The 24,853-nt window shown below is 44.0% G+C and overlaps 1 protein-coding gene across 1 annotated transcript in view; it reads left to right on the top strand.

The window, feature by feature from the left end:
- Positions 1 to 24,853, top strand: part of LOC144790897 (uncharacterized) — a 127,870-nt gene that overhangs the window by 37,793 nt on the left and 65,224 nt on the right. Inside the window, exons 6-7 of the mRNA XM_078665541.1 lie at positions 2,374 to 2,539; positions 17,565 to 17,733. Coding sequence (XP_078521667.1) covers positions 2,374 to 2,539; positions 17,565 to 17,733 — 335 coding nt within the window. The remainder of the gene's footprint in view (positions 1 to 2,373; positions 2,540 to 17,564; positions 17,734 to 24,853) is intronic.

Below are 24,853 nucleotides of genomic sequence, written 5' to 3'. Positions count from 1 at the left end.
ACAAAACCCTTTTTACTGTTCCCTGTCCAACTTCAATATTTCCTTTACCCATGGTCTCTTAGCTGCTTTCTTCTTGTTGTATTGTGGGGGATTCCTACTCGTGGGGTTTGGTGTTGCACCTTTCACCTTCATTTTCCACCTCCTTCATTTGTTTAATTGTTTTAATTTATTTACCTTTTCACTGAATTACACCTGTTTGGGCTCCAAAGTAGTTGACACAGAAAACCCACTGCAGCAATGGTACACTTACATTGGAGCCCTGTCTTTTATTTATTTTTGCCTAATGCTATTAATTATAGTATGTTTTGTCATTTTTTTTGATATACCTAACCTGGTATTTCACCACGTGTCCTGTTTCATTTTTTCTCTTTACTTAGTTATTTGTCGTGAAAATGGTGTGTCCATGGAAATCATTTCATAAGAAAATTGGTTATTATTTGAGGAGAATGTGAGTTGATCCTAAGTAATAAGCCCCAAAGTCCTGTCAGGTCAAACACACAGATTCAATAATTTAAAACTGTCCCCAACCATTGTAGCTAGTGCACAGAACAAACATGCTTAATTTTGAAAATTGTGCAAGCATTTTACAACACTAATAGAGTCAAAAAGTCTAAACACTACAATAAAAAGCTCACAAACACTTCCTAACGATTATAAAAAACAATAACCAGAAAATTAAACCAAAGCCACTAAAATCCTGCTTTGGGGGCTGGGGATATGGATTTTAAAATATGTTAAGACAAAAAACACCAAAAAACAGTAAAGTGTACATCAGAAATTACCGTTGACTCAGACCTAGGTGCAATTTCAGGCTGATTGTGATGGAGCCAATCGGGTCGACCCGGTCAAAGTTTTTACCTTCTAATTTTGCCAATTTTGCCATGTTTTAGGTGTCAGAGCACATACACTTGAAAGTGAGCAGCAGTGCCTTAGAGCACAGAGCAAAGATTCTGCGCGTTAAAAAAACAGAATCATCAGCCCTTAAAACATGGGGGTGACCACGCAAAAAGGGGCATGCTCTTGCACATTTGTATTTTGTGGACATGGTTTTCCAGGCTTAGACATTACTCCAAATGGAAAGTAACTAGCCAGGAGTCGTTGGAGGGGTATTTTCCATTTCAGAGTTTCATCAGTTTGAGGTAGTCCTGTGAAGTAACACTGCTTATAGCGACCAACCAACCTCATGGCAGCATTTCTATTCCCTTTTAATTTTACTTAAGCCATTTATAAAAGAGACCAACCTTACTCAGACAAGTCAGCCCTGCTGCGATGCTGCTAGGCCACATACTCTCTGGAAGAAAACATCTCCAAATGCATTTTGGGATAGGGAAAACACTATTTTGAAGTGTCTTCCATCACAATATTTCCCTCTTTTCTCCAACTCTACTAGCCATGTAGAAGTTCTGCCTGGCATCATCTTCAATTGGCTTTTCCACAGCTTTGTCAGCTTTTCATAATTACCAATCTGACTTGTGACTGACTATCGCTGCCCATTCAGTCTCCAGAAAACAGTCCCAGGATGCCACTGACTCGGCCCACTCCTACCAGCCTATTAAAAACACTGGCATGACATACAGCTGATTTGTTCCCTGTCCTGGATTGAGATTGACACCGACCTGACAGAACTCACTCTCTCCTAAAAACCAAGGGCCCGATTCACAGAACTAACTTAAGACAAAATCCTAAACTTACTACTTTTGGAATTCACAGAAGGCATTTAGTAGTAGTAAAGTTAGGATTTTGTCTTAAGTTTGACTTAAGACAAACTTAAGAAAAACTTAAGACAGACTTAAGACAGACTTAAGACAAACTTAAGACAGACTTCAGACTTAAGTTAGGATTTTGTCTTAAGTTAGTTCTGTTAATCGGGCACAGAATTTTTAAGCCCCCAGAACAACATATACCTGAAATCTCCTGATTGCACAGCTTTTGTCATGTGACTGACTTCACCCCAGGCCTAAAGGGCTTTCAGTAGCAGCATCCTGCGGGGTAATCTCCCAGTTTTCCTGTAGACTGGTCAGCCTAGTGGGCAGTGAAAGCAGCACACCACCCCCAGACAGGGCCGGACTGGGAACCAAAACCAGCCCTGGCAAAGTGCTCGGCCGCCCACCCTTCCCCGGGGGTTAGGGGTGTGACCGCGCTCTTTGCCAGGGCTGGTTTCCGGACGATTTTGTTACAGTGCCGTTTTTGCAGCTTTAACAAAAACGGCCCCCAGGGGCCCAAAACCGGCCCCCACCCATGCGGCCCACCGGGGGATTGCCCGGTGCCCCCAAACGGCCAGTCCGGGCATGCCCCCAGTCCTGGGACTGTAGAATGAACTCTTATGTACTTTTATTCATATATTTTTTTTGCCCCAAATGCTGATTGGCTCAGTTGCTGGAGAGTCTGCTGGAAGTCTAAAGGAACCCTTCGGGAGAACAAGGAATGGAGGAGTAAGGATGGAACAAACCAGCTGCGTCGTGGCTTGGGACTCAAGTGCAGGGCCTGCAAATACGTATTCAATTATTTGAAAAAAAAAGTCTCTGATGACCACAGTGAGGTGAGTATTCAAGCGTGAGACTGTGCGTGAAGTACCCAAGCCCCCTCACAGACCCCGCCATAGGAGCGGCTGAATGTATCCCATCTGTGAGTCATGCAGGTCTGAGGGTGACTGGTCTTGTCTTACTGTGGCCATGGTTCATGGATTTTTGTGGGGTTTTTAAAGACACATTTCAAAGTTTTTTGTGTGAACCCCTTTCTGAAAGTTTGTTTGACATCATGATGGCTTCGATTAGCAGTAACATTTCGAACAGAGAGACCCAAAATATATCTTGCCCAGGGCCCCATAAATTGTTAAAACAATACTGGTTCCATGTGTGTGTCCAGCTCTCGAGGTGACTGGCTCAATATTCATGTTCTGACCCTGTCAGCAATACAGCCAGGGGTGGCTCCTCCCCAATTGCGGAGGAGCGTCACCCCACTGGCTCAGAGCCAGCAGCTGAAAAATAAAACGATATTCCATCATCGTTTTATTTTTCAGCCGTTGGCTCAGCCAGCGTGTGTAGGAAGGGGCAGGGCCAAGGCCATGGGAGTGGGAGGTAGACTGGTTGTGCACTTCTACGTGTGCATGTGTGTTTGGCCAGCCGTCTCAAACCAGCCAAACACATATGTCCAGTTAGGTTTCTCCAACCCAGCTGTATTGTGCAGCCGGGTTGAAAAAACAGCACAGACTCCCTAATCTGAGCCGAGTGTCAAATGAGCCTGCTCAATACAATTACAGCGCAGCTCTCATAGCATGAGAACTGCATGGCGATTGCACAGGGAGTCTGTGATGCTGTCCCAGGAAGAAGAACACGAGGCAAGACACAGGTGGAAGTTTCCACATTCGAGCAGGCAGTTTTCAATGAAATTGAGAACACAAAACCTAAGAAACAATTCATGAACCTGACCAATCAGGAAAGGGTCGCCCTCGAAACCCTGCGGAACTGTGAAACAATTGTGATAAAACCTGCGGATAAAGGTGGAGGAATTGTTGTGCAAGATCGCACAGCTTATCAAACCGAATGTCTGCGACTTCTAGCAGATGACAACAGTTATCGGAGACTACCAGTGGATCCCACAGAAGACTTGAAAAGCGAGATAACATCGCTAGTGGAATATGGAGAAACAGAGGGGTTCATATCTAAACAGGAGGCAAATTTCCTTTGCAACAGCGAAGGAAAAATCCCCTACTTCTATACCCTCCCCAAGATACATAAAAACAGGACACCACCGCCAGGTAGACCAATCGTCTCTGGTTTGGGATCAGTCCTCGAACCACTGTCACAATTTTGCGACGTTTTTTTCAAAGCCATGGTGCAAAGAACCAGCACATACCTACAGGACACAAAGAGTCTCTTACAAATTCTTGACCAACTCACTGTGGATAATGACACCATCCTGGTGAGTTTTGACATTGAGAGCCTGTACACAAGCATCCCTCAGGATGCAACGCTGGAAGTACTAGAAAGAGCTCTAGAGAAGGAAACATGGACATCAAGAACACCCAAAAACTTTATCCTCGAGTGTGCAAGGCTAGCACTAAAAAGGAATTATTTTGAGTTTGAAGGTCAAATATTCCTACAGACGGGTGGGACATCCATGGGCAGTTCTTTTGCTCCAAGCATAGCGGGTTTGTATGTATTTGACTTTGAAGAGAAATACATTCTCAGCGATACAAACCCCTATAGCTCTAATCTCCTGATATGGCGTAGGTACATCGACGATGTGCTAACCATTTGGAAAGGCTCAGAGGAATCACTAACCTCTTTCTTCAACTGGATAAACACTCGAGACAATCATCTAAAGTTCACATATGAAAAAAACAGTGACACCCTGGTCTTCCTAGACGTAAAAATCACAAAAAAAGATGGGAAATTGACTACTATTACCCATTACAAACCTACTGCCAAAAATAACCTCCTCCGTTTTGAAAGCTTTCACCCCAGACCCCTACGCGAAAATTTACCATACGGGCAATACCTTAGAATCCGTAGGAACTGTAGTGAACTAGATGACTACAAGAGCCAAGCCAAAGACCTTTCTCAGAAACTTCAAAACCGAGGTTACCCAAACAGAATCCTCCAGAAAAGCCAGAAGCGAGCTCGTAATCAGCCTCGCGCAGCGCTCTTGGAACCAAAAGAAAGGGTCCCGGAAGAGATCCCTTTGACGTGTGTTACAACATATAACACTATATCCAATGACGTATCAAGAATAATAAAAAAGCACTGGAACATTCTGAACACAGGCAACCTAAGATGGAACAAACCTTTATTCTCTTTCAAAAGAGCACGAAGCATAAAAGATGCAGTAGTCAATACCAGACCCCTAGCGTTACACCCTAGAAAAGAAACACAAACTAATCTATGGGGTCTACCTAAGGTAACTGGTCACTATAAATACGGAAGTTGCAGTGTCTGCCCCTTTACCACAAATACAAAAACACTACTGTTGGAACCCAACAAAGTGTGGACAATAAGAGGGCAGACTAACTGCAATAGCGAGAATGTCATCTACAGATTGACATGCCCATGCGACTTGCATTATGTAGGAATGACCAGTAGAAAAATAAAACTTCGCATCGGAGAGCACAGGAGCACCATCAGGTGCAAAAAGACGAATACAAAGCTTACTGAACATTTTTTGTCGGTAGGTCACACTGCCGATGATATAAAATGGACAATAATTGAACAAGTACAACCTGGTACAAACCTAGACAAACGCCTATACGAGAAGGAACAAAGATGGGTCTACAGACTTTCCACGCACAAAACCGGCTTAAACGATAATATTCCGTGGAACAATGTATTGACATAAGAGAGCATGTTGGAATCCAGACCCACCACACGGAGTTATTCTATGCCTGTTCTATTTTGCCAAAGCCTCCAAACGGCAACCCTGCCCGTTTTCCTATGTCCTGAAAGTAATCTCTGTATACTTAACACCTTGTAAATATTCCCCATTCACACCTATGTTTATGCTCAGAAACACGATAAAAAATACCCTAGAACTATGGCTCAGCTAAGCGAGCGCTGTCCGCCCTAGATCACTACACCCGTTACCATGGCGAAGTAAACATTGCTTTACTTGGGTAAGTCCTACAACAGTGTTCACCGAACATTGTGATTGGCCACCTCCGGATCACGTGCTCACCACACGTGACCCGGCCACGCCCAACGAGGAAGTGTTCACATTACCGGCAAGCAGACACTGGAGACACTCCACGGGGCACGCCGAGCAAGAACCAAGTAGGTTAATCGGTCTGATGAACAGAAGCGACAAGTAAGTACACTTGAAGGACCGCTATGCGGGAACGATCGACCGTAATTTTTCTTGGGGCAATACTCGACTGTCAGAGCGCTTTGGCCACAGCGCTGACACTGGATACTTGTTGTTTTTTTACCTACAGGAGACGGAATCCTGTCAACTTGGTTACGCTGGTGCCTATGAAGCGAGATTTTCGCTTCCAAGCGTAAGCACTAAATAACTAGCCGCCCCAATACTATTGAGACGGTTTTTCTCACGACTGCTCACATCTATTTGGCAGCCGATCACAGCGCAGCACGCTAATAGGTCACTCTCCCATTTATCGACCCCTGTTTTTCACGTATTCCAGACGCCAAACCATATCGACACCCCTCATTTGGCGGCTGCCCTTTGATTGAAAGGCACCTCCCGGCATTTTATCACAATATTTCTGTTGCCACCCACGCAATAGATATGTTCCAATCACGATAGTGATATGCTGGTATGATTCCACACGTGGATATTATGATTGTCCTAATGATCATGAATATATATGTTATATGTGGTACAATCCATTTTGTCTACCCCTGTGTGTGACCCCTTCCTGTTTTTTGTTTCCCTGTCTTTTCACAGGTTTTTTCCAAAAGTGAAAAACGCACCTTTTTGCACGAGATCCTTATTTACGATCTCTAAATTGAACTAGGGCAGGACGCTCCTTAGCGCGGGCGGACCACCCAGTTCAAATCACCTACGGTCCTGACGAAAACCCTTGAATCCATGTATGGGTTGAAACATGTAGACCTTTTTAAACAATAATTTTGTATATTCACATTCACATAGCACACTTTCGCTATTTTTATATATTTTAATACGACTTTTTGACACCAAAGCCTTCCTAATTAGGCAAAGGTGCCACACTTGATTTTTACTAAGGGTTCAAGCGCTCAAGAATAAATACTTGAAGTAAGTAGTGTTGGCCCTTTTTAATACACAATTTTTGATAGTCTTGAACACATAAAAACGAAACCAGCTCCACTGTAATCAGGTGTCGCAGCACACCCCGTAGGCACTCGGCTTATGGGGTGGGACCCCGATGATGAAGCATGTCACCAACCAGGTTGGTGAGTGAGGGGTCTTCTATAAGGATATGCCTTATCCAGTAACAGGTTGGGGTAAAATTTGCTAACCAGAGCACTAGTGCTCATTGTCAGAGAGTTATTTTTCTCCCTACCCACGAGGGGTTACTCCTCTATTGTTTTTTCCAGATTAATTGGGGGACCAGGAGTTCCCACCTCACATAGTGCCTAGCATTATTATTTTTCCCTCTCTCTCTCCATTGTTGTAAAGATTTAGGCAGCGCGCAGCTGCGAGAGTTGGATAAAACACATAAGACACCACACTACATTTGCCAAACCCTTTGGCAACATGGCCGAAAACCAGGGTCTATCATATACCTCTGCAGAGGTCGATGAGATCATGAGTGACCTATCCGTGTTCGCAGATGCTAATATAGCACAAAGTATTTCAACAACAAAAGATTGGGAGAATCTTACAGAGATGAAGAGAAACAGAATCAGGACCATCTTGCATGGGACAATTCTAAAAGAATACTTGAGTAACAGTATGGCTCCTAAAGGGCTATTGGTTTCAAATGCACCACGCATTTTTCTTGAAGACGAAGCTTTTCGTAAGGACTGGGCGGCCATAGCATGGCACTGCACGCACGATTGGATCGTTTTGATATTAAAGACAGCCTTAAGACTGTCCGAAAAAATACAAGTCGAGATCCAGGTGACAGAAAGCCACATGAAAACTACGATTACAGGCTTTAAGAAAAAACTTGATGAATTAAACAAGGAAATGACAGACTATAAAGACAATTTGACCCAGCAAAAAGTACAAAAGTTCCAGAAGGATCTAAAGAAATTCTCTTATACCAAGGCATACCCATACTCTGACCCAGAGTTTACCCCTCAATCTAAAGGAGAAGATACCTCAGATGCCTCCAGTAATGCCTCAAGCAATACTTCTAATTCAAGTACAAATTCTGGAGGAAGCAACTCCAAACCAAGAGGGAGAGGACGGGGTAGAGGTCAAGGGAACTGGTCACATTACGCACCGGTACCAATGCAAGGACCACCTGATCCATACTACCACCCACAAAATATGCCAATGTATGGCTGGCAACCACCATTCCAGCAGCCATTTTTCCAACCAAACCCCTACACACCCCCTTTTTTATACCGGGGCGGAAGAGGAAGGGGAAAACGAAGAAATCAAAACCAGGGAGCTCATGTACACTGGGCAGCGGAAGATCCGAGTGCGAATCAGAACAAGCCCAGACCGCAACAGGCAGGACCGAGCAACCGGAAAACCTAATAACCAACCTCGCAACTAGACCACTGAGCACAGACGAAGAATCAGTTCTGAATAAAGGCTTAGGATTTGTACCGACAGCGAATCTGGACAAATTCAGACTTCACTGTCAACTCTCGTCCTTTTTTAGAAAACTCAGACTAAAAGCTTTCTTCGAAAAAAGACCAATCACTGAGGAGAATCCAGATCCTAATGAAACAGGTCTGAGAAACAAAGCCACTTTCACCCCTCCGCCACACTTGATACCTGTGGAAGTTTCCACATTCGAGCAGGCAGTTTTCAATGAAATTGAGAACACAAAACCTAAGAAACAATTCATGAACCTGACCAATCAGGAAAGGGTCGCCCTCGAAACCCTGCGGAACTGTGAAACAATTGTGATAAAACCTGCGGATAAAGGTGGAGGAATTGTTGTGCAAGATCGCACAGCTTATCAAACCGAATGTCTGCGACTTCTAGCAGATGACAACAGTTATCGGAGACTACCAGTGGATCCCACAGAAGACTTGAAAAGCGAGATAACATCGCTAGTGGAATATGGAGAAACAGAGGGGTTCATATCTAAACAGGAGGCAAATTTCCTTTGCAACAGCGAAGGAAAAATCCCCTACTTCTATACCCTCCCCAAGATACATAAAAACAGGACACCACCGCCAGGTAGACCAATCGTCTCTGGTTTGGGATCAGTCCTCGAACCACTGTCACAATTTTGCGACGTTTTTTTCAAAGCCATGGTGCAAAGAACCAGCACATACCTACAGGACACAAAGAGTCTCTTACAAATTCTTGACCAACTCACTGTGGATAATGACACCATCCTGGTGAGTTTTGACATTGAGAGCCTGTACACCAGCATCCCTCAGGATGCAACGCTGGAAGTACTAGAAAGAGCTCTAGAGAAGGAAACATGGACATCAAGAACACCCAAAAACTTTATCCTCGAGTGTGCAAGGGTAGCACTAAAAAGGAATTATTTTGAGTTTGAAGGTCAAATATTCCTACAGACGGGTGGGACATCCATGGGCAGTTCTTTTGCTCCAAGCATAGCGGGTTTGTATGTATTTGACTTTGAAGAGAAATACATTCTCAGCGATACAAACCCCTATAGCTCTAATCTCCTGATATGGCGTAGGTACATCGACGATGTGCTAACCATTTGGAAAGGCTCAGAGGAATCACTAACCTCTTTCTTCAACTGGATAAACACTCGAGACAATCATCTAAAGTTCACATATGAAAAAAACAGTGACACCCTGGTCTTCCTAGACGTAAAAATCACAAAAAAAGATGGGAAATTGACTACTATTACCCATTACAAACCTACTGCCAAAAATAACCTCCTCCGTTTTGAAAGCTTTCACCCCAGACCCCTATGCGAAAATTTACCATACGGGCAATACCTTAGAATCCGTAGGAACTGTAGTGAACTAGATGACTACAAGAGCCAAGCCAAAGACCTTTCTCAGAAACTTCAAAACCGAGGTTACCCAAACAGAATCCTCCAGAAAAGCCAGAAGCGAGCTCGTAATCAGCCTCGCGCAGCGCTCTTGGAACCAAAAGAAAGGGTCCCGGAAGAGATCCCTTTGACGTGTGTTACAACATATAACACTATATCCAATGACGTATCAAGAATAATAAAAAAGCACTGGAACATTCTGAACACAGGCAACCTAAGATGGAACAAACCTTTATTCTCTTTCAAAAGAGCACGAAGCATAAAAGATGCAGTAGTCAATACCAGACCCCTAGCGTTACACCCTAGAAAAGAAACACAAACTAATCTATGGGGTCTACCTAAGGTAACTGGTCACTATAAATGCGGAAGTTGCAGTGTCTGCCCCTTTACCACAAATACAAAAACACTACTGTTGGAACCCAACAAAGTGTGGACAATAAGAGGGCAGACTAACTGCAATAGCGAGAATGTCATCTACAGATTGACATGCCCATGCGACTTGCATTATGTAGGAATGACCAGTAGAAAAATAAAACTTCGCATCGGAGAGCACAGGAGCACCATCGGGTGCAAAAAGACAAATACAAAGCTTACTGAACATTTTTTGTCGGTAGGTCACACTGCCGATGATATAAAATGGACAATAATTGAACAAGTACAACCTGGTACAAACCTAGACAAACGCCTATACGAGAAGGAACAGAGATGGGTCTACAGACTTTCCACGCACAAAACCGGCTTAAACGATAATATTCCGTGGAACAATGTATTGACATAACAGAGCATGTTGGAATCCAGACCCACCACACGGAGTTATTCTATGCCTGTTCTATTTTGCCTAAGCCTCCAAACGGCAACCCTGCCCGTTTTCCTATGTCCTGAAAGTAATCTCTGTATACTTAACACCTTGTAAATATTCCCCATTCACACCTATGTTTATGCTCAGAAACACGATAAAAAATACCCTAGAACTATGGCTCAGCTAAGCGAGCGCTGTCCGCCCTAGATCACTACACCCGTTACCATGGCGAAGTAAACATTGCTTTACTTGGGTAAGTCCTACAACAGTGTTCACCGAACATTGTGATTGGCCACCTCCGGATCACGTGCTCACCACACGTGACCCGGCCACGCCCAACGAGGAAGTGTTCACATTACCGGCAAACAGACACCGGAGACACTCCACGGGGCACGCCGAGCAAGAACCAAGTAGGTTAATCGGTCTGATGAACAGAAGCGACAAGTAAGTACACTTGAAGGACCGCTATGCGGGAACGATCGACCGTAATTTTTCTTGGGGCAATACTCGACTGTCAGAGCGCTTTGGCCACAGCGCTGACACTGGATACTTGTTGTTTTTTTACCTACAGGAGACGGAATCCTGTCAACTTGGTTACGCTGGTGCCTATGAAGCGAGATTTTCGCTTCCAAGCGTAAGCACTAAATAACTAGCCGCCCCAATACTATTGAGACGGTTTTTCTCACGACTGCTCACATCTATTTGGCAGCCGATCACAGCGCAGCACGCTAATAGGTCACTCTCCCATTTATCGACCCCTGTTTTTCACGTATTCCAGACGCCAAACCATATCGACACCCCTCATTTGGCGGCTGCCCTTTGATTGAAAGGCACCTCCCGGCATTTTATCACAATATTTCTGTTGCCACCCACGCAATAGATATGTTCCAATCACGATAGTGATATGCTGGTATGATTCCACACGTGGATATTATGATTGTCCTAATGATCATGAATATATATGTTATATGTGGTACAATCCATTTTGTCTACCCCTGTGTGTGACCCCTTCCTGTTTTTTGTTTCCCTGTCTTTTCACAGGTTTTTTCCAAAAGTGAAAAACGCACCTTTTTGCACGAGATCCTTATTTACGATCTCTAAATTGAACTAGGGCAGGACGCTCCTTAGCGCGGGCGGACCACCCAGTTCAAATCACCTACGGTCCTGACGAAAACCCTTGAATCCATGTATGGGTTGAAACATGTAGACCTTTTTAAACAATAATTTTGTATATTCACATTCACATAGCACACTTTCGCTATTTTTATATATTTTAATACGACTTTTTGACACCAAAGCCTTCCTAATTAGGCAAAGGTGCCACACTTGATTTTTACTAAGGGTTCAAGCGCTCAAGAATAAATACTTGAAGTGAGTAGTGTTGGCCCTTTTTAATACACAATTTTTGATAGTCTTGAACACATAAAAACGAAACCAGCTCCACTGTAATCAGGTGTCGCAGCACACCCCGTAGGCACTCGGCTTATGGGGTGGGACCCCGATGATGAAGCATGTCACCAACCAGGTTGGTGAGTGAGGGGTCTTCTATAAGGATATGCCTTATCCAGTAACAGGTTGGGGTAAAATTTGCTAACCAGAGCACTAGTGCTCATTGTCAGAGAGTTATTTTTCTCCCTACCCACGAGGGGTTACTCCTCTATTGTTTTTTCCAGATTAATTGGGGGACCAGGAGTTCCCACCTCACATAGTGCCTAGCATTATTATTGTTCCCTCTCTCTCTCCATTGTTGTAAAGATTTAGGCAGCGCGCAGCTGCGAGAGTTGGATAAAACACATAAGACACCACACTACATTTGCCAAACCCTTTGGCAACATGGCCGAAAACCAGGGTCTATCATATACCTCTGCAGAGGTCGATGAGATCATGAGTGACCTATCCGTGTTCGCAGATGCTAATATAGCACAAAGTATTTCAACAACAAAAGATTGGGAGAATCTTACAGAGATGAAGAGAAACAGAATCAGGACCATCTTGCATGGGACAATTCTAAAAGAATACTTGAGTAACAGTATGGCTCCTAAAGGGCTATTGGTTTCAAATGCACCACGCATTTTTCTTGAAGACGAAGCTTTTCGTAAGGACTGGGCGGCCATAGCATGGCACTGCACGCACGATTGGATCGTTTTGATATTAAAGACAGCCTTAAGACTGTCCGAAAAAATACAAGTCGAGATCCAGGTGACAGAAAGCCACATGAAAACTACGATTACAGGCTTTAAGAAAAAACTTGATGAATTAAACAAGGAAATGACAGACTATAAAGACAATTTGACCCAGCAAAAAGTACAAAAGTTCCAGAAGGATCTAAAGAAATTCTCTTATACCAAGGCATACCCATACTCTGACCCAGAGTTTACCCCTCAATCTAAAGGAGAAGATACCTCAGATGCCTCCAGTAATGCCTCAAGCAATACTTCTAATTCAAGTACAAATTCTGGAGGAAGCAACTCCAAACCAAGAGGGAGAGGACGGGGTAGAGGTCAAGGGAACTGGTCACATTACGCACCGGTACCAATGCAAGGACCACCTGATCCATACTACCACCCACAAAATATGCCAATGTATGGCTGGCAACCACCATTCCAGCAGCCATTTTTCCAACCAAACCCCTACACACCCCCTTTTTTATACCGGGGCGGAAGAGGAAGGGGAAAACGAAGAAATCAAAACCAGGGAGCTCATGTACACTGGGCAGCGGAAGATCCGAGTGCGAATCAGAACAAGCCCAGACCGCAACAGGCAGGACCGAGCAACCGGAAAACCTAATAACCAACCTCGCAACTAGACCACTGAGCACAGACGAAGAATCAGTTCTGAATAAAGGCTTAGGATTTGTACCGACAGCGAATCTGGACAAATTCAGACTTCACTGTCAACTCTCGTCCTTTTTTAGAAAACTCAGACTAAAAGCTTTCTTCGAAAAAAGACCAATCACTGAGGAGAATCCAGATCCTAATGAAACAGGTCTGAGAAACAAAGCCACTTTCACCCCTCCGCCACACTTGATACCTGTGGAAGTTTCCACATTCGAGCAGGCAGTTTTCAATGAAATTGAGAACACAAAACCTAAGAAACAATTCATGAACCTGACCAATCAGGAAAGGGTCGCCCTCGAAACCCTGCGGAACTGTGAAACAATTGTGATAAAACCTGCGGATAAAGGTGGAGGAATTGTTGTGCAAGATCGCACAGCTTATCAAACCGAATGTCTGCGACTTCTAGCAGATGACAACAGTTATCGGAGACTACCAGTGGATCCCACAGAAGACTTGAAAAGCGAGATAACATCGCTAGTGGAATATGGAGAAACAGAGGGGTTCATATCTAAACAGGAGGCAAATTTCCTTTGCAACAGCGAAGGAAAAATCCCCTACTTCTATACCCTCCCCAAGATACATAAAAACAGGACACCACCGCCAGGTAGACCAATCGTCTCTGGTTTGGGATCAGTCCTCGAACCACTGTCACAATTTTGCGACGTTTTTTTCAAAGCCATGGTGCAAAGAACCAGCACATACCTACAGGACACAAAGAGTCTCTTACAAATTCTTGACCAACTCACTGTGGATAATGACACCATCCTGGTGAGTTTTGACATTGAGAGCCTGTACACCAGCATCCCTCAGGATGCAACGCTGGAAGTACTAGAAAGAGCTCTAGAGAAGGAAACATGGACATCAAGAACACCCAAAAACTTTATCCTCGAGTGTGCAAGGGTAGCACTAAAAAGGAATTATTTTGAGTTTGAAGGTCAAATATTCCTACAGACGGGTGGGACATCCATGGGCAGTTCTTTTGCTCCAAGCATAGCGGGTTTGTATGTATTTGACTTTGAAGAGAAATACATTCTCAGCGATACAAACCCCTATAGCTCTAATCTCCTGATATGGCGTAGGTACATCGACGATGTGCTAACCATTTGGAAAGGCTCAGAGGAATCACTAACCTCTTTCTTCAACTGGATAAACACTCGAGACAATCATCTAAAGTTCACATATGAAAAAAACAGTGACACCCTGGTCTTCCTAGACGTAAAAATCACAAAAAAAGATGGGAAATTGACTACTATTACCCATTACAAACCTACTGCCAAAAATAACCTCCTCCGTTTTGAAAGCTTTCACCCCAGACCCCTATGCGAAAATTTACCATACGGGCAATACCTTAGAATCCGTAGGAACTGTAGTGAACTAGATGACTACAAGAGCCAAGCCAAAGACCTTTCTCAGAAACTTCAAAACCGAGGTTACCCAAACAGAATCCTCCAGAAAAGCCAGAAGCGAGCTCGTAATCAGCCTCGCGCAGCGCTCTTGGAACCAAAAGAAAGGGTCCCGGAAGAGATCCCTTTGACGTGTGTTACAACATATAACACTATATCCAATGACGTATCAAGAATAATAAAAAAGCACTGGAACATTCTGAACACAGGCAACCTAAGATGGAACAAACCTTTATTCTCTTTCAAAAGAGCACGAAGCATAAAAGATGCAGTAGTCAATACCAGACCCCTAGCGTTACACCCTAGAAAAGAAACACAAACTAATCTATGGGGTCTACCTAAGGTAACTGGTCACTATAAATGCGGAAGTTGCAGTGTCTGCCCCTTTACCACAAATACAAAAACACTACTGTTGGAACCCAACAAAGTGTGGACAATAAGAGGGCAGACTAACTGCAATAGCGAGAATGTCATCTACAGATTGACATGCCCATGCGACTTGCATTATGTAGGAATGACCAGTAGAAAAATAAAACTTCGCATCGGAGAGCACAGGAGCACCATCGGGTGCAAAAAGACAAATACAAAGCTTACTGAACATTTTTTGTCGGTAGGTCACACTGCCGATGATATAAAATGGACAATAATTGAACAAGTACAACCTGGTACAAACCTAGACAAACGCCTATACGAGAAGGAACAGAGATGGGTCTACAGACTTTCCACGCACAAAACCGGCTTAAACGATAATATTCCGTGGAACAATGTATTGACATAAGAGAGCATGTTGGAATCCAGACCCACCACACGGAGTTATTCTATGCCTGTTCTATTTTGCCTAAGCCTCCAAACGGCAACCCTGCCCGTTTTCCTATGTCCTGAAAGTAATCTCTGTATACTTAACACCTTGTAAATATTCCCCATTCACACCTATGTTTATGCTCAGAAACACGATAAAAAATACCCTAGAACTATGGCTCAGCTAAGCGAGCGCTGTCCGCCCTAGATCACTACACCCGTTACCATGGCGAAGTAAACATTGCTTTACTTGGGTAAGTCCTACAACAGTGTTCACCGAACATTGTGATTGGCCACCTCCGGATCACGTGCTCACCACACGTGACCCGGCCACGCCCAACGAGGAAGTGTTCACATTACCGGCAAACAGACACCGGAGACACTCCACGGGGCACGCCGAGCAAGAACCAAGTAGGTTAATCGGTCTGATGAACAGAAGCGACAAGTAAGTACACTTGAAGGACCGCTATGCGGGAACGATCGACCGTAATTTTTCTTGGGGCAATACTCGACTGTCAGAGCGCTTTGGCCACAGCGCTGACACTGGATACTTGTTGTTTTTTTACCTACAGGAGACGGAATCCTGTCAACTTGGTTACGCTGGTGCCTATGAAGCGAGATTTTCGCTTCCAAGCGTAAGCACTAAATAACTAGCCGCCCCAATACTATTGAGACGGTTTTTCTCACGACTGCTCACATCTATTTGGCAGCCGATCACAGCGCAGCACGCTAATAGGTCACTCTCCCATTTATCGACCCCTGTTTTTCACGTATTCCAGACGCCAAACCATATCGACACCCCTCATTTGGCGGCTGCCCTTTGATTGAAAGGCACCTCCCGGCATTTTATCACTATATTTCTGTTGCCACCCACGCAATAGATATGTTCCAATCACGATAGTGATATGCTGGTATGATTCCACACGTGGATATTATGATTGTCCTAATGATCATGAATATATATGTTATATGTGGTACAATCCATTTTGTCTACCCCTGTGTGTGACCCCTTCCTGTTTTTTGTTTCCCTGTCTTTTCACAGGTTTTTTCCAAAAGTGAAAAACGCACCTTTTTGCACGAGATCCTTATTTACGATCTCTAAATTGAACTAGGGCAGGACGCTCCTTAGCGCGGGCGGACCACCCAGTTCAAATCACCTACGGTCCTGACGAAAACCCTTGAATCCATGTATGGGTTGAAACATGTAGACCTTTTTAAACAATAATTTTGTATATTCACATTCACATAGCACACTTTCGCTATTTTTATATATTTTAATACGACTTTTTGACACCAAAGCATCCTAATTAGGCAAAGGTGCCACACTTGATTTTTACTAAGGGTTCAAGCGCTCAAGAATAAATACTTGAAGTGAGTAGTGTTGGCCCTTTTTAATACACAATTTTTGATAGTCTTGAACACATAAAAACGAAACCAGCTCCACTGTAATCAGGTGTCGCAGCACACCCCGTAGGCACTCGGCTTATGGGGTGGGACCCCGATGATGAAGCATGTCACCAACCAGGTTGGTGAGTGAGGGGTCTTCTATAAGGATATGCCTTATCCAGTAACAGGTTGGGGTAAAATTTGCTAACCAGAGCACTAGTGCTCATTGTCAGAGAGTTATTTTTCTCCCTACCCACGAGGGGTTACTCCTCTATTGTTTTTTCCAAGACACAGGAGGTGCCCGTCAGTTTCAGATAAGTCTTTTAATGAAAATTATTATCAAACTTCCCCCTCCCCCACGCTCTCCCTCCTGCGCTCCCCTCGAGCTCCCTCCACCCACTCTACCACTTTTTGTATGTGGCGGCCGCCACTACATAAAGCCCTAACAGATATAGGACATGCTTCTGTACCCCAAGACCTTGTGTTCATACAGTCTAAGAAAGCAAGCTCTGTTGACCTATATCAACCCCAGGTGCAGTCCAGTTCTAGAGGTGGCTGTGCATCCCAACGCCAGTCACTTGAGCCATCCAACCCAGATTTTGCCTCCCTTCACTTAATATTGGCCCCCTCCCTTTCAGAGTGAAAGAAATACAATTAATGTTTTACAAATAAACACATGCATGTGATTAAACTCATCTCTTGTTCATTGTCTGCCTGTTCCCCCAACTTTCTTTCACCTGCTGCAGGAAGAGATCAGTAGCGCCCTGGACAAAGTGTGCAAAAGTGTACTATTTCTTCTCAGGATTCCCTGCAAAATGGTGGTAAGGAAATACAGGGATGCGATCACACAGGCTTTCGAGGATGAAGAGGATTCAGCAACATTCTGTGCCAAGGTGAAGCTGTGCAGAAATGCAGGTGAGGATCATTCGGGGGGGCATTGGAAGTGATTCTCCTCCAGGAGTCACAGGTGGGTTACACAAAAGAAAGAAAGGTGAAAGAAAGTCAGGGGAACAGGCAGACAATGAACAAAAGATGAGTTTAATTGACTTGATGGGTAGAGACAGAAGCCGATTTCTCTGAAGCAACAGGTGCCTGTGTTCATTGGCTCAATTTCCAGGTATGTTACCAACCACTTAAGAATAATGACAGAAGTAGGTTCAGGGTGCACAAGTATCTACTCACTTGTCTTAAACACTGAAAAACCTCTGGGTTCTGATGACATTCACAAACCCCTTAACCTTTGCCCACGTGGATTATGTAAGGCTTTAAGTGGGATAAAACAATAGGGAGTCTATATAAGGGGCGTCGCTTAAACATGTGAACTAAGGGCCTCATTACGATGCTGGTCTGACGAGCATCCGACGTCATCTTTTCTGAAACGGGACCGCTCGACAAGGAGTCGGAGGTCCCACTTCCCTAATTATGATGCAACCGCCTTCAAGGCGGCCGCAAAGTGTATCTTTCCTATTGCTGCTTGTGCTGCAGGCCACAGCACAAGCCACAATAGAAAAATTACACAGTTGAAATATCCATGCGCTGTGTGGCAGAAACCATCCGGCGCCTCCCACGTGATGCACAGAGGTTTCCCGAGCACTACTGGTGCCCTCCAGGGCCCATATTGGAGTCCCAGGAGGTTCAGAGGCCAATCTAGGGGCCCCTAAAGTCCTTTTCCATCTGCCTTTCTATGGTGGTCAGGCTGCCATAGAAAGGAACAGGGAAAGGGACATAGTAATCCCTATGGTGGTGCCTGAGCAGGCAATGCCACTATTGTAGGGATTATGGTCCATTCAACGGTCCAAAGGGCTCCTTGAGCCCATCGGAAAGTGACGGTCAGTCTCTCCACCTGCTGTTTCCACCCACCGCACAAGTTCCCATTGAGAAATGGAAGTTTCTAACCGCACTATGGCCTCATCACGATGGTGATCGGAGGCCGTTTCGGTGGAGGAAGCGCCAGACCATGGGTCGGCGGTTCCGCACATTGAATTACGATGCATGGTTGGAAACTCCCATTTCTAAATGGGAGTTTGTGCAGCGGGCGGAAACTGTCAGTGTGGTTCAAACTGCAGCGTAATGAGGCCCTTTGTGCGGTCGTAATCTGGTGTGAGTAACCGGCGATCTATGGTCAGGCGGTTCCTCAAACGAAACGGTGTTGGTCGGAGGCAACTCGGTTCTTAACCAGTCTGCTAGGGTAGGGAACAACATTGAATTTTCTGTCTGTCCACCCATATTCAGGTATTGAATGAAGACATACCATGGGGAGAAATCAACTGGTAGCCTTCACTAAACATTTGATGATCTCTATCTGGTAATATGCTATTTCACACATTATGTGTGTTCTCCTTACTAGCAACACTTTCCACCTCTGCCATGGAAGTAACCATATTTAAAGAGGACAAGGGTACCCCATTAATGAAACCTGGGGTTGAGAGTACTTGTAAAGATTACAATGGTTTTAGTGGCCTCAACGAGATCCTAAGAGAAATATTGTAAATTATGAAATTAATTCATAAAATTGAGTCTGGAAGAAGGTCTCGGTAGAATACCATATAGGTCAATTTTATTACAATTTAAACAATAACGATAATACATTTCTTATCAGGTGCTCACATGTGTGACAAAAAGTGCTCAAAGTGACTTTAGTGAATATATATTAAAAAACATTTATATACATTTATATACAAAGATGTCACCACAAGGGTATTCCCACACAAATTATATACAATAAAAAATGGGGGAGTTTTTCCTTGAGTTTGTCGATTTGAGTTTGAGTTTGTAATTTCCGTGGCAGGAAAACCTTTCTGGATGTGAGGATACACTTTGCTCGCATCGGTTGTTCAGGGGCTTCGTAAAAGCGGGAGTTAAACACCGCTAAGTTCTGTCCCCTCCGGCGCCGCAGATAGCTTCAACGATCTGGCGTTCTTTCAAGCTTGAAAGAAGGAAATTACACCTGGCCCAGGGAATAAACGGGCTCTTCAACGTTAAAACGTATAGAGACAACGTTTTGGAAACGAAGACCCTAAATACAAACAACAATAAACTGTGCAATTTCTGGCGCTTACTGCATAAATTACGTAAAGGCAGTTTTACAACACCGGGCCACTTAATTTTCTTGCCGCCTAGGAACTAAAGTGATATTTCTATAATTTCAGGGAAGCTCACGTCCTGATGATGATCTAAATCAAACTAGATCGAAACGCCGTCGACAAACTCAAGGAAAAACTCCCTCATTTTTTATTGTATATAATTTGTGTGGGAATACCCTTGTGGTGACATCTTTGTATATAAATGTATATAAATGTTTTTTAATATATATTCACTAAAGTCACTTTGAGCACTTTTTGTCACACATGTGAGCACCTGATAAGAAATTTATTATCGTTATTGTTTAAATTGTAATAAAATTGACCTATATGGTATTCTACCGAGACCTTCTTCCAGACTCAATTTTATGAATTAATTTCATAATTTACAATATTTCTCTTAGGATCTCGTTGAGGCCACTAAAACCATTGTAATCTTTACAATTACATGGAAGTAACCATGACACAAGCGTTCTACCTCAGGCTACTGGTGAGAACCCAGTGGAGTGGGTTATTAGACTTTGTAAAGACACCACATGGTTAATATTTGACTACACTCCTTCAGTGAGAGTTAGCTCTGTTTGTCCCTGTCAATTCTCTACTGCATTTGATTTGCTGTTAACCTAATTCACACAAACTCGTAGGACCACCTTAGGATCATTTGACCCTTAACTTGTGAGACATTATTTCTTAGGTTTCACTAGCCTCTTTCAGTACACCATTTCCTTTCATAGGTTGCACGCTCTCCAAGGAATATTAGTGAGTGACTGCTCTCCTGGAAAATTGAATTTTTTACATTGACTCTCCTATTTACTACATGGTAAGTAAAGGAGAGCGCACACCACATTGTGGCTGACACACAATGCAGCTGGTATACTTCAGATAGAATTTTCACTCTGATACTTGGGCAACACTGGTTTGGACCCGCCCCTCACACTGCCACCGCAGACCCCTGTTGGTTGCAGTGACGGGGGCGCGTCAGAATACAGACAAGCGCCTCCCCTCCAGTCAGCATGGCATGCCACTGGGGCGGGGCGGCCGGGGTACCGCCCACCGATCCTAGTGATTAATCCTGACTCAGGCTGTCTCGCCACTTGTCTTTCCACAATGGAATTCCCACAGGGGCGCATACACACCCACATTCAATGGGAGCTCTCCAATGATTTTAAACCCTGGCACATTAATTGCTAGCAATCATCCATGTGATACATGGGCTCCTAACCCACTACAAGATGGTGCCCACGATCCCCAGCTCATCACTGCTGACCTTTGATCAGCAATTAATCATGCCGTGCTGCCTGCCTTTCCACAATGGGATTCCCACATAGGCGCTTAAACGCCCACATTCAATGGGAGCGCTCCAAAGATTTTCAACCCTGTTACATCAATTGCTAGCAACAATCCCTGTGTTACATATGCTCCTAACGCATTACAAGAGGGTGCCCACGATCTCCAGGCCATCACTGCTGACCTTTGATCAGCAATTAACCACTTCATACGGACCACCTGTCACCAATTAGGGCCAGATGGAGGGTTTATGTACCAAACGACCACCTCCAAGTCCTCACTGCCGAGAAGGAGTAGGTCATTGGTGAAGTTCTCCAATGGATAACTTGAGTGCCGGATCTTTTGCTGTCCACCATGTGAACGGAGGTTATTATTCCTCCCCCTGGGCTCACTTACAATATTTAAATCTAAATTTTACATCCCAACAGCATGCTAAATTTGTTTGCGTTTATCTCAGTGTTTCTCTTGATGAGCTGATGACATCACCCTAATTGGGTGAGTGTTTTCCTCTTTTGACCACAGTGTATGAAACCACCACCTGTATGATTTGATGTGTGTGTCACGTGTTTCCCTAACTTGGTTTCTATCAGTACTTGTTACTAATTACATGCCTCTAAAGTACTATACAAGACTCCTCTGTGTGGCACTAATTTATGATTTCTTTTCATATCTTCCTCCCCCAGGTCAGTGATTTTACATTCGGAAGGTACACTTGAAGGGTACTTAGTGTTTGGACACTACTTGTTGCATCCTTGGTCCCAGACACTGTGTAGATTAGTTATTAAATTTTACGGTCCTAAAGAGCTGCCCTAGATCATATCTTGACCAATTGATGGCATCAAACATTTTGACCTTATAGGTCACCAGGGATCATTGCTCCCACTGATGGCATCACGTTTTTAATAAGTCAGACATACTCCTGGATTAAAATTTGATTTGAGACTTGCCTAACCTTTTTTAATTCACTAATCATTACATCAACACCCACTTTTCCTCAATATACACAAAGAGCCCTTAAGTTGCACTTCACATCACAGCTTTATTTATTTATTTACTTGAGTTTTATATAGCACTGGCTCGACCCGGCGGTATCAGAGCGCTTTACATGTGTAGAGTTACATAGGTTACACGTTACACATTGTTACAGAAGGTATGTCAATTACAAGTTACATCTGTTGGTTCAAGGCGTGTAGAGGGTAAGGGGGTAATGTAAAAATGCGACGGGGAGGGAGATTAAGCGGAGAATTGGTGCAAGGAAAACCAGAGCAAGTAGGGGGAGAGAGATTCAGGGGAGAGAGGAAAGGAATGGGGGAAGCAAGCAAAGAATCAAGGAGGGAAGGGGCGGGGGGTAAGAGACACAGCGAGGAGACGAGGAAGCAACTATGTCTGATGTCCGGCTGGGTGGGAGACGGCTCCCCGCAGTAAAGAGATCATTCCCAGTGTTCCATTTTGTGTGATTCCCTTGTCACGGTGGACTCTCTCAGCGGGGTCGCTGAGACTCCAGGGCATAGGTGCTGGATTCCCCCCGCTCCCCCTAACAAGGGGAGAGGAGTGCTTTGGTCATGAGCACACTTAGAAGAATGAAGGAGGGAGGAGGAGGGGGAGGGGGTTATTGCACTTGTTCACAATTCTCCGTACAGCCTCGCATTGTTGAGAGAGGACCATTTTAAACTTGATTACTTGGCTGACCGAATGCTACTAATCAATCTGTATGCCCCGATAATCAAAACTTCTGACCTCCTCTATTTGGTTACCATAAATCCAGATGGTTGATTTTAATTTGGCCTTTGATCTCATTATCATGAACTTTATTTCTTATACATTTATTATCAATTTCCTAGATTTGCAAAAAAGTTCAAAGCCTTCAAATAGACAGTGCATGGACACTTCAGTGCATGCTAGAATGACTGCATCATCTGCGAACATAAGGATTGGAAATTGTTCATTCCCCAGCTTAGGTACATCCTGGGTGAGGTCGATGAGCATCTTCCATATATCGTTAATATAGATGTTAAATAAATTTGGTGAAACCCTCATGGTTACGTAGAAACCATCTCTTTACCCTTCACAGGGCGTATTATTCCCCCCAAAGATTATCTAAATTTACCTCAGGAACCTCAGCGGCATGTGCAAGATGTGGTTTGATGGCAGCCTCAGATATCCATATGTTTTTTGAGTGTCCCCGTATAACACCTTATTGGGAGGCCATAGGTAAGACTCTCACGGCATCATTAGGTACCCCAATTAGTATAGATTTACCATTAGCGATCTTTGGAGTTCTGAGGACAACTAAAAACATAGCTAGAAACCTGGTCTTCTACACGATCCTTTTAGCAAGAAGAGAGATCTGCAGGAGATGGAAGGATTCCATCCCCCCTTCCCACGGGGACTGGCTGACATCAACGCTACAGACTGCACGCATAGATCTAGCCAGATCAGGAAACCAATGCAAAAGGACCTTTTGGCATTCGATTGTATGGTCTCAATAAAGACCGGGGTTTTTTTTTTTTTTTTTTTTGTTTTTTTTTTTTCCCCCCCGGGTCCAATGATTATACTACTATGGTGCCAACTCAATCGTATCCGGTCAGATCCCGGCCCTGGCCCAGCAGTAGGCCTCCCCACTGGTAGCCTAAAAGAATTTCAAGCTGAGACAGTTGCGGGATCTGTGGCTCTCCTCTCGAATGAAATGATTCCTTCCAGTTACTATACTGTGTAAACTTGTCTGATGCTTATTCTAAATGGCTTTCAAAAACCATGGTGGATATGAGGACTAAAAAATAAAAAAAATAAAAAATAAAAAAAATATATAGATGTTAAATAGGGCTGGTGCCAGTACGCAGCACTGCCAGACCCCTGTGTGTATTCCAAATATGGCCATCCACTAGCCTTTGAGGCCATATTTTACGGCCGCTGTGTTTCCAGTATGGAGACTAATGAGCAGGTTCAGTAGGTTGTTGGGGACAGAATGGTCCTCCAAGATCTGTCATAGTGTAGTCTAGTCTACACTGTAAAAAGCGGTCTTTAGATAAATGAAAACCAGGAAGAGTGGTGCTTTCCGTGGCATTATGTTCTTTAAACAGATCATATGCAGGTCCAAGACTTGATCAATCATATTCTGGCCAAATATTTTACCTACTCTGTCTAATAACAAAATTGGGCAGTATTTAAAAGAGTTGTTTGTAAGCCCTTTTTTAGGTCTCGCCTAGCTATCGCGTAAGCAATGCTCTGCGAGACATTTAGTAAGGGGCTTTTGAAATTGCTCTCAAAGGCTGAAGGCGGATTGGGTACTGTGCATGTGCGCCGGGCGTGCGCACCATTTGTGATCACCATTTGCCATAATATCAGTGGGCATGCCTTATTTTTTACAGCTTCCAACATGCAAAAGAAACGGCATGACGCGAGGGGCAATCTTGTAGCTAAAACATTTTATTTGTTTTTACAAACCGCACACCGTGCTTTTCTTTAACACTGTGACTGCTTTTTAAAAAAAAACATTTTATTTTACCCAGAACTCATACCGCGCTTTATTTATAACAAAGGCGCAAACTTTCAACAGAAGCGTGGGTAAACAAACGCATTGAGCCGCGCTGCCTTTCTTTTGTGTTGCATGGTGCAGCACGTTCAATGAAGCTGTTTTTGCGCCCCCTCCTGCTTTGCATTATAAGCCC

The sequence above is a fragment of the Lissotriton helveticus genome, chromosome 11 (genome assembly GCF_964261635.1).
Source record: "Lissotriton helveticus chromosome 11, aLisHel1.1, whole genome shotgun sequence".
In the NCBI taxonomy this organism is placed as follows: domain Eukaryota; kingdom Metazoa; phylum Chordata; class Amphibia; order Caudata; family Salamandridae; genus Lissotriton; species Lissotriton helveticus.
The sequence above is the reverse complement of the archived record's forward strand: the minus strand, read 5'-3'. Positions and strand labels throughout refer to the sequence as shown.